A 19,207-nucleotide genomic window follows, 5' to 3' on the forward strand; every position below is an offset into this window, starting at 1 on the left:
AACATTTGACAACTAAAATTAAACCTCCCAGCTACAAAGCTAAAAAATGCCATTAAGTTTCTAGTTGGTGCTACTGGTATTTCTTATCAGCAAATCGACGAGAAGCTCGGAGACGTTAGCCGCACGTGCCGGGAGGGATACGACTGTTAGCAAAAGCCCAACAATACTGTTTATTCTCCTTTATCTTGGGTCCTCACCGCCAACGTTATGAAAATATAAGTGCACTAAATTTGGCATAAATGACGATTTACGTCTGGTGTTCAACTCAAGCAGCAGGCACAGACACGATAATTCAGCTAACTTACCACTGTAGGTTACGCAACGCACGACATGGCAGTTGGGACATTGGTTTCTTGATGTTCAATGGGCAGCAGATACTTTCAGCCGGAGGAAACAGCAGGAAAAATACACTGACTTGTGCAAAAGGAATGTGTTTGTATTGAATTGTTTAACAGGGCGTTTGAGTTGACACTGTGTGTGGACATAAAAAGAGATGAGCTCAGTGACCCACTGGACACTGCCATCTTAGGTGGCCTTCTTTGTATCTCCTTTGGTGTTCATTAGGAAATGTAAACTGGCTAAGGAGACATTAAGTAGGTCATAAGTCAGCACTCAAGATTACAAGGACACAGTGAAACATGGGCAGACATAAACACGTGTGAAGTGTGCTCTTCTTCAACAAGAGGCTGGTTTCAGAGGACCAACACATGCCAAGGTGTGGGCAAACTTTGCACAATTAATCCAACTGGTGAGCTTACATTGTGGTAGCAGGGTGTTAATACCTTTTATTTAAAGGGCCTGCTGTCAAGACTGCTTCTTTCCATCGGGGTCCTAGTACAATATGACACCATTTGCCACGTGTGGCTTTTCTATACAAGTGTATACATCTAAGCATCATACTTACCCTCGTGGCCGTAGTAACAAACATGAGTGTTTCTAATCACAAGAAAACGCCACACTTCAATGACAGTGCCGCTGCATATACCCTGTGTTGGTGTCATGTTTACCCGCTATCTTTGTTCTTACTTTTTTTCCCCACTGTTATCCTGACTTTGAAGCTCTCTGCCATGAGGGTCAGCGAGCAATTCAAGTTTTGACATGCACCCAGAGACCACACTCTGGCACAGAGAGCAAACACTCGAGGTCCCGTCAACAGTGCTCAGCTCAGATTTTCATTACAGCTGCTCTCGACTCAGGAGTTAGGAATATGCTTATGCTGCCAAAGAAATTCAAGCGTCTGATAGAAAGGTGCAGGAGTTTGGGGAAAAAAAAACAAAAACCCACAAACTCTTTGAATTAGATTAGAAAAGAGGGGAGACCCGCACGTTAGCCCATGGCTGCGACTGTAATACGTTGTTTTGTTCAGTCTGCACCCAGTTGATCAAACATACAGCCCATTCTATACGTGAAAAGTATCACACATGCAAGGAAGCTTCAGTGAGAGTAATTTATTGTAAGTTTTGCCTTCAAACCCAACCGAAGCTAGTTAGTCATTCATACGTTCTCCTGTCCTCAGCATGTTCTCCTTCTTTTCCGCTGCACACTTTTTTTTTAATCTTCTTTCATGAATTTAAACAGACCAGAGTTTACTTCTCTGTATTTTAGAGCTCAGTATGACTAATACAGTTCCAATTTGAACATAGAATAATAACGTACATTTTATGCAATTAGAGTGCAAATTTTTCATTTCATACAAGCATGTTTGGCATCGCTTCCGTCGTTGCTTTTCTAGCGATGCAACAAGTACACAATCAACAAATCTGTTTACTCTTTTTGACAGCAAGTATTTCATCAAATTACGCAGAGCTTGTACTAAACTTCCCATCAACAATGTGGCTGCAGTAAATGCCAACTTGTGTGGTCAGGGCTTCAGTTGCTGTTTAGTAGTGCAATGCACTAAAAAAGCACTTTAGCATCTCATTTCCTTTGTGATTTGAAGCAGAAAACTTGCCAGAACGATGTCCACACACCAAGACACAGTAGCTCTGCCGTGGTAAGAACTATCAAACAAGGTATACTCAGGTCATTTTAAGTGGTGGTGTAACACCTGAATTTAATTTAATTTCACTACATTCCCACCTGTTTTACTGTATGTTTTTGGAGTAGAATAATAATAATAAAAAGATCAGTTTGACATCAACAGGTTTTATTCCCAACGGAAACATTTGTATCAGGACAGCTGTTACATCATCTGTCAGGTAGAACGTCAGCATATCTGACACAATGGGGAGGACAACTGCTTAGCCACTCCGAGGCTGTAAATCGGAAATCTTTTTTTATTTTTTTTCGAGGTTGGAATCAGGACCTCTGAGGGCTACGTGGTCGACGTAGACGTAGAACACAGAACTGTCATCTTTTTGTAACTCGTGAGTGACTTCCGCTGAGAAAAGGATACCTTTGCGTGCGCTTTTGACTCAGTCAAAAACTCATCTGACAGAACTGAGAGTCTCATTAAATGCATGCGAGCTTCATTGTTCTGTTGTTTTTATTTTAAATTGTGAATGAACCGAGGCGCAATCTCAAATTCGGAACCGGATTTGTGGGAAGTTGAGAATGTTTTAATCTACTCGTGTTAACGAGCTGACAAGTGAATGACCCTGGGACTTCGCTGCAAATGTTATTCACCAAATGTGTTCTTGGAAACAACTCTGGATGCTGGAACAGAGTGGGGGAGCATCTTAGAAGTGCTCTTGCTGTGTTGATACAACCTCAGCCAATGTAATCAATGACAATGCAGCAAGTGGACAGTAATGCTGAAGACAGGAGAGCAAAGACTTTTTGTCTGAGAATTTGGAGTGGTACTGGTGTTTGTGCGTGTTTGTATTGTGTGTGTGTGTGTGTGTGTGTGTGTGTGTGTGTGTGTGTGTGTGTGTGTGTGTGTGTGTGTAAGAGAGTGAGACAGAGATGGGGTCAGATCCGAGTCAGCTGGTGCCAAAAACTGGACGGCATGAAGCTTTCCATCTTGTCTGCAAAGAAGCCCAGTGGTGCAAAGAGTGTGCTGAAGAACTGAAAGTAGAGGAAAAGCAGAAATAACCACATTACATTTAATAGAAATCTATACTCTGACTTTCTATATTATTTACACTATTTAAAAAAGCAAACTTTCTTATGCAGACAGCAAGAAAACTCCAAAAGGCTGTTATTCAGCTCATTCTTTTAAATGCGCATAAAATATAAACTTCTATCCTATCTATACATTTGACTCTTGAGCACCTTCTGTCAATTGACAACGGGGCCAGGTGTGACGGCGCTGAACATGCTCGACTTGGCAGAACAGCTAAGAACGGGGAAGCGAGGAGGAGGTTCTCCTCTTCAGAGGCAAAACACAACTTACGGTGTTGAATTTCAACAGGGGTGTCAACAGCTCAACATATTTCTACGTGAAACCCCCCAAAAAAATGGATGGATGCAGGCAAGAGAAGACAAAAAGGAGCAATAGCCAAGAATTATTTTCAAAATTTCAGTTGCAGATGTAGAAGCAACGTTGACAGCTAAATATATCTTTATCTGTGGATAAAGATTGCATTATCCATGATCCAAAACATGTTCATGCATCAAATCAATTATTTCCACTACTTTTTTCACTATCTGAGACAAAAGAAACCTAAACCTAAGCAATTCTGAGCTATATGGGAATTCAGTAAGTTGATCCATACATAGGTAGAGAATGGAACTCAGGCCCTTTTTGATTAGCAGCCCAACGTGCAGCATATAAATTCATATCTGCCATCAAGATCCAAGATACACAATAAATCACAGTAGGCAAGTGTGCCATATGGCATTTAAAATGCGTACACATGTTACTGATTTAGGTCAAATATTTTCTTGCCACAGTAAATCTACTCAAGGTATGCTTGATACACTTTAATAGTTTCAGCTGTGGGTGTACTATCCTGGCTAGATAAGTGCACACCGAGTACTGTTTGACCCAATAAAATAAATAAAATATATTCCACATATTACATGTCTTCGGTTTCCATTGTCTAAAACACAGCAAACTGCAGACACCAGCGTGGTCTAGCCTCTCAGTCAAGAATAACAGATCCTCAGAAATCTGTTTTTCCTCAGAAGGCAGTGAGAATCTCCGTGTTTCTCCCTCGATGCTTTCGTACTCTCTTTCTGAACATTACACAAACCAGGCTCACTGGGCATGCAGTAAAAATCCAATCTGCACCCAATCTTTCCCAAAACAAAAGGAAGAGCACTAAATGTTCTCGGTGGCCTTGCCTTTGCCGTAAGTCAACGAGTCTATGAAAAGACAGACCCAATATACAAGCAGACCATAAACAACAGATTAGCCAGGGAAGAGTTTGCCAAACTGACTAAAAACAGATAACATTTCTGCAGTAAATAAACATAAAAGGAAGCGGTTCACCCAACGACTTTAAGGCGAGGTGTATGCTGTTGCTGTGCGCTTGCTTTGTTCTGTTGAGTAAGACTTTACAGACTTTCAACTCCCATGAGTCCCCAGTGTTACCGACAGTGATGGAAGGCAGAAGTTACCACGAGGGTTTAAAGGTTCATGTTACAGAAAAGAAGAGAAGATGAGCCAATCAGCTTATTTTAATTTAGTCTGAATTGAAGTGATGATATATTTGGGCTATCCGATTTAAAATCTCCTAAATTTAAGACAATAAGCGGTGAACCTTTGCTGAAATGGAGGTATGCAGCGATAGCACTTACCGCTTTGGCAAAGACACCCATGAGCTCAGGGAACTGATGTGTGAGCATGGCCAGCATGGCAGTGAAAGAGCAAAGGCCTGCTGTGAAGAGTATGAAGAAGGGAAGCTCTTTCTTTGGGTATACAGACACCTCGTGGAAAGCTGGAGAAAAGATGAGAGGGAAGAGAAACACAAAGAACAGGATACAGTCATAAACGGTGTCCATAAACAATTCAAAGGTGGCTGCAAGCTGCTGTACGTACAGGGCAGTAGTTCCCTATCTGCTGTTTCTGTGCATCCTGGGTAGGGGTAAAACAGGTGACCCTTTTCCAGTGGATACGGAATTATTCGGAAGGCTGTAAAAGGAAAAGACGAAAGCGGGACATTAAATCGAGACACCACTAACCAGTTTTCAGAAAAGCATCTCAGATATGGCAAAGAGTGACCAGACATGATGATAGAGTAAAACAGTCACATTGTTGACCTAATAAAAAGGAGAATGGAGTAGCTCAGGTAGTGGTAAAATAAAGTATATAAAAGTGATACATACTGCCCTCCCAGGTGCAGTGTAGTAGATTTAAGGCTCCCTCTGCTCTCTTCCAGTGCTGCAGGTGAAAGAAAGCGTATGCTACTGCCTCACTGTCCCCCCTCTTCAAGATGTGCTCTGGAGGCAGGATCAGGCTCTTCATCTCTAATAAGTACTACAGATGGAAAAGTGGGAGAATTATAACCAATGTTCAGCGTCTGTCCTGTGTGATGCCTCATATCTTTGATCCCACACAGGGGTTTCACGCTTTATTGGCCTGCGAGTCCTAAATTGGCGTCTTGCCTTCATAACTGAGATTAGATGCTCAGATCATGAACTCGGGCACGTCAGTGCAGCCTACATTTTGACAATGATGGTTCCAAATAAAACAGGGTCCCATTTAAAATGTCAACAAACCCCCTGTAATTTTCTTTGTTGCAGCAGAGCTTGAAGAAGCCTCTGACTGAACTCACTATGTTGTTTCATCGCCGTGTTATGTAGAGAGTGGGCAGAATGTGCATTATGTTGAGCAGCTTTTGCAACATTCTTCTTTGCATAATCAGCTCCAGGGGCTACAGAGCAGTCCCGAGCACAGATCCAGCCTTCTTTATCGCTTTGCTCAGTGCTCTAATGCCCCAACAATGCCCGCAACAGATGTGGCAGCAGCATCAGAAAATCTAGAATTCAAAAACATAGAATGGAATATTTAAAAGAAATAATAATAATAAAAATAATATAAACGGGGACAGGAACACATTCCACCATGTTACATCAGCTCTGTGAGGATTTGAGAACAGATTAGACATATTGTTGCAGTTTGGAAGCAAAATCAGCTGATCAACAGGTCAGTGCCTCAGCCTGAACTGCAGGCATGCTGGTTTAACACCATTTTATGAAGGAGCCATGTTGCTGTTGTATGCATATAATGTTGTTTTGCAGGTTTCTGAACTTTCCAAGCACCTGTACGGTGATTTCAACGAGAGAAGTATGTTGTGCTGTAAGAGGGTGAGTAATAGTCCTTCAGTATGGGTTTTTAAACCTGCCTCGTGTACAGAAATTTCCTTCAATACTCTGGTCTTTTGAAAATATCCTACACCATAAATGATGAAATTCCTTAATTCCATCTTTATGCAAGGAATTGTTTTCAACTCTCACCCGCAGACTCTAACAGAGCGAAAAACCCTCTCTGAACTTTGCCATATGATTGGATTTGCACTGTTTTTCTTTACATTTCACATTTTTTTGGAAATGTTTGGAGAGAACTAAAAGTATAATCCTAAGTATCTGGGTTGTTCGAAGTGACTTTATGGTCTAAACATGGCATTTTATCTGCATCGTGCGAGGTTTAAAATGGAGACATTTGTTTAATCATTTAATCCCAATCTCTTGCTATGCTTCATCTCACTACAGACCAGTGGTTTTAAACCCTTTTTCCTGGACATAAAGCATGAAGAGAATTTTTGCATGGCATGATGTTTGATTCAGACTCTGCATCAGCTTGTTGCTCTCATTGCTGAGTGTATGAGTCCGTAAGCAATGCAAGTCAGCTATTTGGACAGTTACAGAAACACTTTTTTTCCAAGTGTTTTTTTTCCTGCAACTCCATAAAACGCATAAGGGCTTGTATGCCTGCTGTAGGTCCGTGTGCAAAGCACTGTTTAACGTCTTCCATTCTTACAAATGTTTGATAACCGAGTCAATGTAATCTGATTTTGTACATGCTCTAATCTAAGTATGAAATCCTTTATTAGACAGAGGCAAAAAAGCCAAAGAGACAGATATTTTTGTGCCAAAATGCAGCTAAACCCTTGTGAATATTAACCTTACGACATTCAACAGGAGACGAGAAAGTGAACTCAAATGGAATGTTGCTTTGCCTCAGTTAGGCTTATCTGAGTCTCCACCTTGTGGTCCAAAATCATTTCATGCAGCTTTAATGGTTGCATTCACACGATCTCTTCGTCTCACACTCACTCCATCTTATTGTGCAACTCCCCCGGCTAACTCCCGCAGACTGAAAATAGATTTTCGTGATGTGAGGTACTGCTGGGAGCCTTATTTTCAATTGTTTGAAGGAGGGCGAGAAAAGCTTTTCAAAGCCGTGTGTGTGTGGTATTGTTAAAGTAAGAGGCATTTCTTTCGTGAATGTGTAACATCCCCTGCTCAGCCCCTCGCTCCTTGCCTGCTAAGGTTGACCACTGTGATCAAACTTAAGAGAACAAGCAGTCTGTCTGAGGGGTAATTTGTTTAACGCTATTCTTTTTTAAATGTTTTTTTTTTTTAAAGATGTTCAGCTTTGTCCACAAAGAAATCCTACTGACTTTGATGAACCTCCCACACTGTGTGATTTATCTGTGTGCTGCGCAGTGTGGCAGGGGACGGTGTTAAACAAAGCCCATGTGCAGGGCTGGAGGCCCCCTTGGCTGGATTCTCAGGCGGCTAGCTTCACAGCCCTCTGGATCTCAGACTGACACTTTGGGAAGGTTACCCCACAGTTAATCCCGTCTAATCCCTTCCATGGTCACAGGCTCAACCAGCCAGCCGGACCATGCTGCTTCACCCATCTCCCCCTGCGTGTCTCCACCCTCGGCCCCCGGACAACAGCCCGCCTCTCTCTCTAACCTGGTTCATCCTTGCCTTTATCCAACTCGACTTCGCATTTCTTTCACCTTGCTGGGCAAGAAGCTGGGTTTCCATGTTCCCAAACCTAGACTGGTAACCAACCTTCGTCACTGTCCCTAAATCCACCTTCCTTCATGACACCAGAACAAAGCCACGTCACCGGCGAACATCTGGGCTCTTTTACTCATAACCTCCACAACCCATTCATTTATAATTCTCTCATTCATCACTAAAAGCTCAGACTATCTCCTTCCCCTGTCCCTCCTTGCTGTGAAGTATTTTGAAATTAATTATTTTCATATCTCTACATTACGCAGATATTTTGCAACTTTACACCTGCATTACCTATTCCCCTCACCATCTCGTGAACCCTTCAACTTCACAATTTAAGGCTCATTAAAACAGGCAACCACTAAAAAAAAAAAAAAAAAAAGACTCAATGAGATGCAAATTTTGATTTCTAACTTAACCATACCAGAGCATTGTTCTCTCTTTTAGTCTTTTCTCTCTTTCATCCAAAATCCTGTACGGTCATAACAAGAGTTGTCCACAAACACAGCCAGAAGGTGCTTGTCTCTGCTCCCGCCAAGACACTTGACTGACATTATTCTGCACACCACTTTTCTCTCCTTTAATCTGAGCACAGAGATTTCACCATGCTCTGCTCCAAAGGTACACTGGAAAAAATGCCCCTCCAAAAATAAGTAAGAAAAACAACAAATACAAGACGTTTTTGCTTGAAATAAGCAAAAAAAATCTGCCAATGGAACTAGTGAAAATCGGCTCGTCAAGATTACTTGAAATAAGATGTGATATTTGGGACTTTTGAGATAAAAGTGATCTTGAAATTAGCTTAAAAACCTCTTCAAATGTTAAAAAAAAAAGCTTGTTTCATATTAAATTCCGACTCAAAACAACTGTTTCCTCTGTGTTCTTGAGATTAACCATTTAGAGAGGCTGGCTGCTCAGCTGTCCTTTGCCCGCATGCCATGGCATTAGACCTGGTGACACCTCAGCCACACATAACCCCCCCCCCGCCACACTGCTCTGAGGTCTGCCTCTCCACTCACCGTCGCCTCTTTGATGGAGGGATTGAGTTTCATGTGTTCTCCTTTTATCCCTGGGCAGTCATAAGCCCAGAGCATAACTCATAAGCTTCCTTCTGATTCTAATCTGCGGCACTTTGCCTCTCACAATGAGGCATGCAGGCAACAATGACATCAGCTTTGTAGCTGCTGTATGATTGTTGGACAAACACAATTCCAGACAAAGAGCAAGTCTAGAAGCACAAATAAAAAGAAGAATTTCAATAAAAACATAGTCACCACAATAATCTGTTCTATCCTTTAATACAGGAGGGCAAAACACAAGAAAACTCACAGCATTTGCTTCAAAGTGGGCAAATCCTAAACTACAGAGCAATTCCCTCTTTGATGTCTGGATCAAACCTCATCCATCTTCATTCCAAACAAACTCGAGACTGCTTTTCTATCTCAATTTAAAATCCGAATAGCCCAATTTAGAGGTACACCAAGAAAAACTATGCATTTTTCAGCCCTGACAGGCAATTTAGATGAGAAGATGTCAACTAGAATGGGGTGAGATAAAAAACTGCCATCTTAAGTGGAGCAAACTAGCAAGAAAAAGGGGATTAGGTCACCCTGACTGCCTTAAAATGAACATATATAAACCAAAGATGTTGTAAATGCAAATGTAGAACAGATTTAGGTAGCTGGAATTCTCAATCACAGATCCAAGCATTTGGGAAACTGTCAGTTTCTTATATACTGGCTGGTACAAAGGCTAACTGGAACAGACAGATGGATAAATGAGTGGAGGCTAAACAGAAGACGACGAGAAGAGGAAAATGGAAGTTGGCGAAGGAGAATTAAGGGCAAGATGGAGAACTGGTGAGGAGAAAAGAGATTGGTGGGAGGAGGACTGAAACAGCTGTTAGACTAAAGTATGTATGTGTGAAAATGTAGGCTTAGTGTGTGTACAGTCTGAGTAAACCCATGTGAGGTAGCCTAGCATGATATTCAAATATAATCTGCTTGGCAAGCTTGATAACGCACCCACAATTTAACGCTTGAGCTAAAAAAGTTCCTTCACTGCTCCACCAGTTCAAGGCTGCCACTGGCTTTTGGGTTTTTAAATCAACCAAGCTGGAAAGTTCTGGGGATCGTAATGTCAGCCTGTCAGTATTCAGCTGTCGACTTTAGTCCAGACAGGATTAAGTTGAAACCTGGTACCCATGTCAACACTACAAAAAGTACGAATCCTACTGACTTTTGATGATTACATCAATACATCTAGCACCTCCAGCAAGTCAGCATTCTCACTGGTCCGAGAAGATATCTCCATTCTGAGGGATAAAGACTAGTGAACATTGACACTGGCTATAATTCTAACATCCTTAACCGTCTTTAAAAGTCCTGCCCAGAATCAATTAAAACAACTGTTTGAGGCCTTAACTTTACATAACCCCGTCATTGGGTCAAAAGTAAATGTTTTCCAGTATTTTGGTTTCCCAAAAATAGGGGGTTTTTGCCCTTTGCCTCAGCTGGACTTTCCTTTACGAGTTAGCATTGTCATCATGAGCATGCCACGGTATCAAGGTTATGTGGTTAGGAGCCTTTCTGATGAGAGGTGAAACGATTTAAAAAACCAAGAAGACTGGAACAAAAAAAAAAAAAACAAACAGTCACACCCAGTTACACACACTCACGCCTGGAGGGAGCTCACTGCAAACACACAAGACAAATCAGTTTCAACGTCCATATGGGCTGATTTTATTCCTTTGAGACATACTTGAGGAGATGTTCTAAGAAATATTTTAAGAGTGCATCAGTGCAACACGATGACTGGCTGATAAAGTGCTTTGTGCTAAAAAGATTTACAGAAGCATTTGGTAGTTTCTCAACTGTTCATGAAGCTGCCAAACAGGTGATTTTGTGCAAAACATCATGCATTACATCAGCTTTGGGTGACAAAAGATGAGCACATCTAAAAAGGTCAGAGTGCGTTCATCATTCAGACAACACAAGACAACCAACCTGTCTTTCCCAAAAGCTGCACTCTTAGAGCAACAGAGTCCTGAGATAGTGTGAAAGATGAGTCCTAAAATAATCCTCCATGAAAGATATCTTAAAATTTCAGAATGGCATTTAGCTATTCACCGCAATTCAAAGAGGTCTTTTTGACAAAGTTGGCAGCAGTGGTCCTGTTCAGACAGTCTGTTTGGTTCAAACAGGGGATGACAGAGGATAAGGGAACATGAGAGGATAAGAAACAGGATGAGGGTACGTGATGAGAGGAGAGAGGGCGGCTGCCTCTGGGCAGGAGCAGTTGGAAAGACAGTGAAGATGAGGGCCCTCACTTTAAAATCAAAGGCTGGATCAAAGTGCTGGCTGTCGCCTCCCACGTCCACACATACAAACAAGCTGATTATCTTTCTCTCTCTCTCAGAACAGGAGTCTGTGAAATGAAACAACACCACACTACAAAGCCTAAACTGGGACAAAACTCCCTGCTGAAAATAGTTGTGTATTAATCTGCGTGTACATGTGTGTGTATGTGTGTGATATCCAATCCTGTGGGAACTGGTATGAAAGGCAGAGAGATATCCAGGTGCAGTCCCATGGTCACCCTGGTTCAGCTGTACATAAGGTTAATTATTTATAATAATGCTAATGTCAGTTAATGTAATGCAAGTTTCATATGCGAGTTTCAAAAGCTGTGAAATCACATCATGATTCCAAAAATACTGCAAAAAATCTTACAGCACTTACTTTACTGGTGTAAATATGTCCAAAAATAAGTGGAAATGAGCAAATTAAAATGTAAACAATAATGATAAACATGATTGTCTAAATGCAGTTTTGACCAGTTTCTGTCATCTAAAGACAGAATCACAGACGTACACGTTGACGTTTTAAGTATGAGGACCTACACTGACATCTCCTGGTGCTCCGGCGCGTCTACCATGAAGCGTTCGAGCTGCACCACCTGTTGCAGCCGACAAATTGTCCTCGATTTTCTTTCGGTTTATTTTTTATCCGTCTGTCTGCTTTGCCCATCTGTTCAGCATGACTCTTTTACGTATTACTGTCTAATGAGTCCGACATGAATGTTCTAACAAAAATAAGAGTGTCATAACAGAAACAAGCAACTACAAACTCTAAAAATAGGAGGGGCGACAGTCCATTAATTGCTTCGCTGAAGATTTATAAGGAAATGTATAAAAGGTACCAATTTTAATACAAGATAGGAAGGATGACCAACTGACAAGTCATGTTTTTTTTTACTCCTCTGTAGGCCAACATTGCTATAACAAAGTGATCAATAGCTTTTAAAGGTCCACAAGTTGCGATCAGGCTATTGACTGACCTTTGGCACGTGCGGATTGAACTCAACAGCTCTGTGTATGGCCTCCACAGCATTCATCTCTGCTGTGCTTAGTCCCCGCCTGGACGCTGCTTCTGGAGAGAACCTGAGAGAGGACACTTCATATGAAACGCTGCTGCTAACACAGACATCTAAGGAACATTGTGTAACAGTAGAAATGTTCTTGTTCTCGAAAACTATGGCTACATTTACACTGTCAGTTAAATGTTACCCAATTCCGATTTTTTGCTCTCATGTATCACAGATCGGATATGTTTTTTGACCGTGTAAATAGGACAAGGACGCATGCATTCGGATATTTTGAGATCGGATACAGGCCTCCTTCATATGTGGAAATTTATCAGATACGAATCGGATATGTGACAATGCGACCGCCGTGTAAACAGGCAGATCGGATATTCTTACACATTGCGTTCCACACGTCAACCTCGGAGGACGGTCTGTAGCTCATCAGCTCGTGGAAGCTGTATGTACCGATGCCACAGCTCGTCTCGCACGACTTGGCAGAAGTTGTTTACAATCAGGCACACTGATGCGTTGCTAATGCCAAATAAGTGAGCCAATGTGCGATAGCCTGCACCTGTTGCGAGCCACCAAAGAGCGACACCGACACGCATTTTCAGTGGAATCGCCCGACGAAATGTGGTGTCTTGTTAGGAGAAGAATGGGGACAAACTCTCGCACAGCATATCAAAAGTTTGTCGGCTCATTCTAAAATTGCTGACCCACTGCTCTTCATCAATAGCCTGGGCGAAAACCCAAGAGGAATCCGTTTCCATGGAGGGTGGGACCTTACTCAGCAACTTAAATTCATTGGAGTTCCCTTAACCAATCAGTAATGTTTAGAAAGGACATAGGTTATGCGCCGAGGTTCATGCTTACTCTCGCAAGGCTCTAGCTCGCGAATCACGCTTCCCACATCCGCTTTCATTATACCGGTACCATTTGATAAATCAAACTTTTCCCAAAGCCAGTTGGAAGGAGAGCTACGACATCCTTGCCACTAACAAAATTGACGAGGCATTCCTCTTGCTCTCGTTTTAATTGTGTAATGCTCTCCAGAGTTGAGACAACTTCATGGATAGCTTCTAGCGTCTCTTCTTCCGTCGCCATGTTTATTTCCGCTGCGGTTGAACTACAATTATATGGACTACAATGGACTCCACGCGTGAGTTCTGCGTCACCACTCGCAACTGTTTGCTGATTGGCAAAACACTGAGCGAACCGAGGTAGGGGGATTTGGCCAGACTATGTGCGGAGCCAAAATCTTCATCAAAGCCCGCCACAACATTCTGCCACCAGTCCTGGGATCGGTCTCGCACCCAGACACTCCTCGGAACAGCTGAGGAGGCAATAATTGCAGCGTGTGCGCAGGATGCAATAATGGCCCTTTTCCTCCTTCTCTGCCTTAAAATCCTGCCAATGTTGGGCGAACTTCTCATGTACCGCAACACTAGCATCACACCTATATCAACGTCGTCCATTTGCCTCAGCAGTAGAGTAAACACTTAAGTAGGCATGCGCGATGTTTCATGTGATAGGCAAGTGTAATCGCTTGAATCAGATATGAGTCACATTATTAAAGTACGTGTAACCACACGTTAAAAAAAAAAAAATCGGATTTAGGCAAAAAATCTGATCTGGGCATCAAGACTTGCAGTGTAAATGTAGCCTAAGTTTTCTTTAGTATCTACTTGCTTTGCTAAATCGATTTTTTTCATCAATACTGATTTGCCCTTCTTCATGGGAGAAGGGCCATATGGCCACCATAAAAGGTACACAAAAGAAAAGCACCAAGTGTGTTACACGTGTGATGATGAAGGATCCTATTTGTTACATCATGAAACACAAAGCAACAGCGTGTGAATCGACCTTGTCAAAGAAACAAAAACATGAAAGGGGGGGAACAAGAACAAGCATCTTTTCCAATAATTAAATTACAGGTGAAAAACAAAGGTCTTCTGAATGACACTTTGTCAATAATCAACATTTTGTCTACAGATACAGATGTACGGTGGTCGTGGACAGGATTGGAGACGGTTGCTCCAACATGAAAGCTGAATGCCAACAATTGTTACACACTGTTGATTTTATGTTAAGTAATATGTTCAATGCTGCTGTTAGGGCAGCCACATACAATAATCTTAAGGGATGCAGACAATAAATGACATGTGAGGTTTGTGCAAACACAAATTTTAAACATAAAAAGAACATACTTATCTGAAACAGCCCGTGCTTTCAACAGTGCAGATGTATAGCATATAGTGGCTGATTTTGGCAAGCTGATATCTGTAAATGGAGGCAGATATTGCTTTTATGTGACATATGCAAATCATGAGGTATAATGACTTGGCTGATGATGTCTACAAGTTGAGTCTTGTGTTTAATCTTACCATCATATTTTGCAAGGACTGCTTGGACATCAGCATATGCCTGAAGCTCCAGAAGTGCCTCCAAGAGGTTTTCATGTATATTCAACATTCCCAACAAAGGAAACTCTTTCATTAACTGTAAAGAGATCAGTCTCAGTTACCTGAGTGATTTAGCAAGCTCCACACATCACCAGTGAATACCATAAGACCGATTCCCTGACAGAGAACAGTGCCAGATAGAAACTCACATCTCTCATCATTTTCACTGCTTCTTTGATCCGTCCCAGCTTGCGTGCACACATCGCTAGTCTGCGTTTAATGTACACCAGTAAGTTGATGTCTTTCCCAGCTGTTGATAAAGAGGGAATACGAGGTATCAGAGAAATCCAAAACATGACGAGCATGGATAAAATCTAAATTAGACCTCAGAAATAAGGACCAGGTTTAAACTACATCTTCCTGTGGTGTGGTGAGAAGGCGCACAATATTCTGACACAGTTTTGATTACATCCATCCTCACAGCTGGGTGCAGGTCGATATGGTCTGCTGTACTTGTAACCTTGCCCACCAATCAAAGAGCCATAGAGTACGCACATGCTCTTTACCTTGTTAACTAACTACTTTAGGATGTAGGATTCCTTACCGATACTCAATGCTTTTTTAAAGAGGCGCTCAGCTTCTGTGATGGTCGTGGCTTCTTCCTCTGCTAGAAGCACATAAGCTGCAGCACATCTGCTCACGTACACACAAACAATTGGGAAGGGAATTAAGAAGGGGGAAAAAAGGGAAAAGAAAAAACATTCAACAAACACTGTAGGCAAACTGACAATGAATGACAAAAAAAAAAGTGGAAATCAGAGCTGTCTCATTGTCCCTCAAAATAAGTCAGCTGCATATTGCTTATTCACACCGTGTAGCGATGACTATGTAAACATTCGAGCTGTAAACCTGGCTGGCTCACGAGTCGATCACGATTCAAATGTTAACAATTTGATGCACCCAAGGATGTGTTTCTATTTCCCTTTATAATGACTTTATAATGTGACATGACACTCCTTTCAGATGTGTTACATAATCGGCCTTTTGATTTATTCATCTTAAATCTTTTTTAGTCTTCACTCCCCCCCCTCCTTTCTAAATATGAGGTTTTTAATTAAGACTGCAACAATATAATTTACCCTTTGGGATTAATAAAGTGTTCCATTCAATCTTAATGTCTCACCTCTTTAAATGACTATGCGACTGCCCGTAGCTACATTTCCATTAATACATTTAAGCAGCCAGATCACTTTGAATATAAAAAGCTGCATCTTTTCAGGGCCAGAGTATCTGGGAACCACCTCTGTACTGTACCCTGCAGGTTATAAGTTTTACTACTACAAGAACACATTTTTATGAGGCAGATTCAGTAAGATCGTACTTTGCAGTAAGTTTGTACAATACAAAATATGTCAGCTTCCAATTGTTTTAATCACTTGCTGCAGAGCTTTGTCTTTCTCAGCTCAATCATCGAAAACAATCACAGTTCTGTTAGCATAACAATGGAGCTAAGTGTTTCTTCTTCTTCTCCTGCTTCTTGTTTAGTGTGTAGCAGAAGCTGAACCCGTTCTAGATCATATAATATAATTTTGTGTTTCGGCTTCAAATTCTCAAATACGTTCCGTCACTGCGTCGATGAAGAATCATACACGTCCGCATCAAAAAAATGTATCTTAAAATGAAGAAAACTTCCACACCTCCAGTAAACGTAAGAAACACCAACACAAGCTGTCTCCAGAGGATTTCTGTATGATTTTCATCCTTCAGTGTTTGTATATGATCTGCAGGACGTTTAGAGATATGAATGGACATTATATTCAACGGTGTGAGAGTGCAGTAGAACTCACTCTTGGTTTATTTCTATGGCCTGGTAAGCTGCTCTGATCCTGGCTTGAGGATTTCGCTCCCTCCAGGCCTTCTGCATCACTGTAAGAAGATGATGAACTCAGGCTCATTACACGTGTGACCTTGGAGTCCTGGTTTGCAAAACTTCACAATATACACATAAAATTTGCAATATTTTCTATTCCGCTTTCTTTTTACGTCAAAAGATGACAACCTTAAGCCCACATATTTTTTTTATCACAGTAAGTTGATAGTAGCATATAACTGACCAGCATCCTCGGGCCTTAACTGCTGCGTATCTCCCGTGAAGAAGGTTTGATGATCCTGAGCAGACAGGTTCATATCATAGTAGGTTAAAGGTTCCTTCCCAGTCACCCAGGTGTACCTGCAGTACACAAAGTGCAGATTATTGCTTCAGTTTTACAGTTTACAACAAATCAAACGACAATGGATTAATACAGTTGTCTCAAAGACACAGCGTTTTTAGGAAGGTAAGGTTTCTTTAAAATGATTTGCATGATTTTTAAGTGTATTAATGCAGCTTGACATCTCAATCAGAACTCTAAAAAAAAACCCCACAAACCTGTTGTATTCTGCCCCTCGAAAAAGATTCAAAGGATTCCTCCAGACCTTGCATTCTACCAAAAGGAGGACATGTTGTTAACATGAAAAATATTAGGAATAGTGCTGTTTTTATAGTTTGTACTATATACTATTTATTTACCAGAGACACTGGGTCTAGGCTCTGCCTCTCCATTAACTGAAGAGAACAGACCTGTCGTAGAGCTGCTTTCCACTCCACCCAGCAGAGGACGCAGGTGGCTCACGGACACCTGTTCGATGAACGAGGTCCCGTATTTACGAAAATACCACCACTCAAATATCTATTGGGAGAACACACAGTGATAGCATGCTTTAGAAACAAATACGACACACAATTTACAGAGTTATTAAATCAACATTTTGTCCATCTTTCTTTGGAAACTGTGATAAATGTATTTAAATCTTGGCGCTAAAAATTGATACAGAGCATTTAAGTTGATGTTTCAGTTTAGTGAGCATCATCTTTCTTTTTTCTTTTATGACCAATGCCCACGTTGAACATGACAGAGCATATTCTTATTAAAATAAATAAAGCAGACATACATCTCTCTACAATCGAATAATTCTTTGACTTGCTTATTTTATTCTGCCCCCATTTGCTATGACTCGTGCTCGCCAGTTTAAGAAATAATGCATTAGATAATAAACATTTGGTATTTGGAGGGATACACTGAAGGATCCGTCAGTGTGAGAAATGTGAATAACAGAGGTGATAACTCACAAGGATGAGTCCAGAGATGAGAGAGGAGGTTCCAGTAAGAGCCACGTAGAATTTAGGAGTGAGTGTGTTCAAAAACACTGACGCTGAAAGACAAAAATAAAAAATAAAAAATGAGGAGACGATTAAAAATGGCACGACCGGAGCTGTGAAAGGTTAAGTGTCCTCTGTTCGGACCATGCGAAAATTATTGCAATGCCAACATGGAGAAAAATCCCAGTGGCGGTTTGTGCATAACGGGAGACGTTTAACTGCTCAGTGTGTCTTGTATTTCATGCTCACTGTAGCAAACTTGAAATGAAAATACTGAATTCTGACATCATTTGATGCTAGTTACACCTGAAACAAAAGGATGAAGCTATTCCCCGCCAAAAAACACCTCCAATTCAAAAGAGAAAAAGGTCTATGTTCGTGTCTCCATCACCCAGACAGCGAGCTGTCAAACTAACGGCTCCCGCTTGCAGGAAACTCAAGCCAGATACCCGAAGGCTAACAATAGCTAGCTAGCAGTTGCCTAAATTCACCTGAGGTAAGAGTTTCCTGCAGTTTCAGCGGACTCCACAACACGTATATCATAATCAGCACCATGCAGAACCATATGAAGCACACGTAAGTCCATGACCAGGAGAGCCAAGATTTCAATTTCTCTGTAAATCCGAGAGATTGGGGATTACTGCCAGTGGTGTCCTCCATGTTTCTCCGGATGTCTGTAAACACAAGAGTCACGTGACCACGCAGCCAAAGTACCTATTTTCTGAAGTCATTTAGCAAAAATCTATTTCCGGAGGCTACATAAAAAAATACTAAACGTGCTAATCACATTTTCTTTTGGCTTTGGTCGTATTTTCAAATTGCTCGTAATTAGTGATTTTAAATAGAGTGAAAAGGCTCCATTCCGTTTTGAAAGAATAAAAATATATAATTACAATTATAATAATAGAGAGACCAACATTTTAGAAATAATGTTTTACTTTCTTGTGAATGATACGTTTTTATAAAGACGCAGTGTCTAATGGTAATAGTTAGCAGTGTTTTGCTAAAATATTATTTTAACATTTACAACAACCCTATATCTATTACACAAGATTTAATCACTGCTCAAATGTTATTGTTCAATAGCTGCATTTGTCTCCTTTCAGAGTAAACCACAAGCTCGATCAGCGTGGACCTCAAGGAAAGAAGCCTACACTACGGCCTTCAGGGGCACGTTTCTCTGCATAATGTGGCCTGTCTATCTATGGCCACTAAGTGGAGCCATTACATCAAAAAAACCTTCACATGCGTTTCCATCTGCTGACTGCAAGTGGAGACAACGTTGAGCTGGGTTGCCTATTGTTTGAGATTTCAAACAAATTTTTTCAGAAATGTATGTTTTCAGGGAAAATATATTAGTATTTGAATCTATTTCAAAATA

The 19,207-nt window shown here is 41.2% G+C and overlaps 1 protein-coding gene across 1 annotated transcript; it reads right to left on the reverse strand.

The window, feature by feature from the left end:
• Positions 1 to 1,433: 1,433 nt before the first annotated feature.
• st7l (suppression of tumorigenicity 7 like) lies at positions 1,434 to 18,497 on the reverse strand. Its single transcript, XM_075461504.1, has 15 exons — positions 18,318 to 18,497; positions 17,797 to 17,879; positions 17,197 to 17,356; positions 17,056 to 17,110; positions 16,742 to 16,857; positions 16,475 to 16,553; positions 15,232 to 15,320; positions 14,837 to 14,937; positions 14,610 to 14,724; positions 14,433 to 14,505; positions 12,199 to 12,301; positions 5,212 to 5,362; positions 4,925 to 5,017; positions 4,684 to 4,823; positions 1,434 to 3,006 (listed from the first exon to the last, which is right to left on the reverse strand). Exons 1-15 carry the CDS (start codon positions 18,484 to 18,486, stop codon positions 2,911 to 2,913), a joined length of 1,623 nt encoding a protein of 540 aa, XP_075317619.1. The 5' UTR covers positions 18,487 to 18,497; the 3' UTR covers positions 1,434 to 2,910.
• Between the last annotated feature and the right edge of the window lie 710 nt (positions 18,498 to 19,207).

The sequence above is a fragment of the Odontesthes bonariensis genome, chromosome 3 (genome assembly GCF_027942865.1).
Source record: "Odontesthes bonariensis isolate fOdoBon6 chromosome 3, fOdoBon6.hap1, whole genome shotgun sequence".
Taxonomy (NCBI): Eukaryota; Metazoa; Chordata; class Actinopteri; order Atheriniformes; family Atherinopsidae; genus Odontesthes; species Odontesthes bonariensis.

Bases quoted from the DNA above. Each gene is read 5' to 3' on its own strand.
- st7l (XM_075461504.1), bottom strand. From the start codon at position 18,486: ATGGAGGACACCACTGGCAGTAATCCCCAATCTCTCGGATTTACAGAG. The intron at 17,357-17,796 runs GTGAGTTATCAC...TTCTCCCAATAG, and splicing joins TCATCTCTGGACTCATCCTT to ATATTTGAGTGGTGGTATTT. The intron at 14,725-14,836 runs GTGAGTTTCTAT...ATCTCTTTACAG, and splicing joins CAGTGAAAATGATGAGAGAT to TTAATGAAAGAGTTTCCTTT.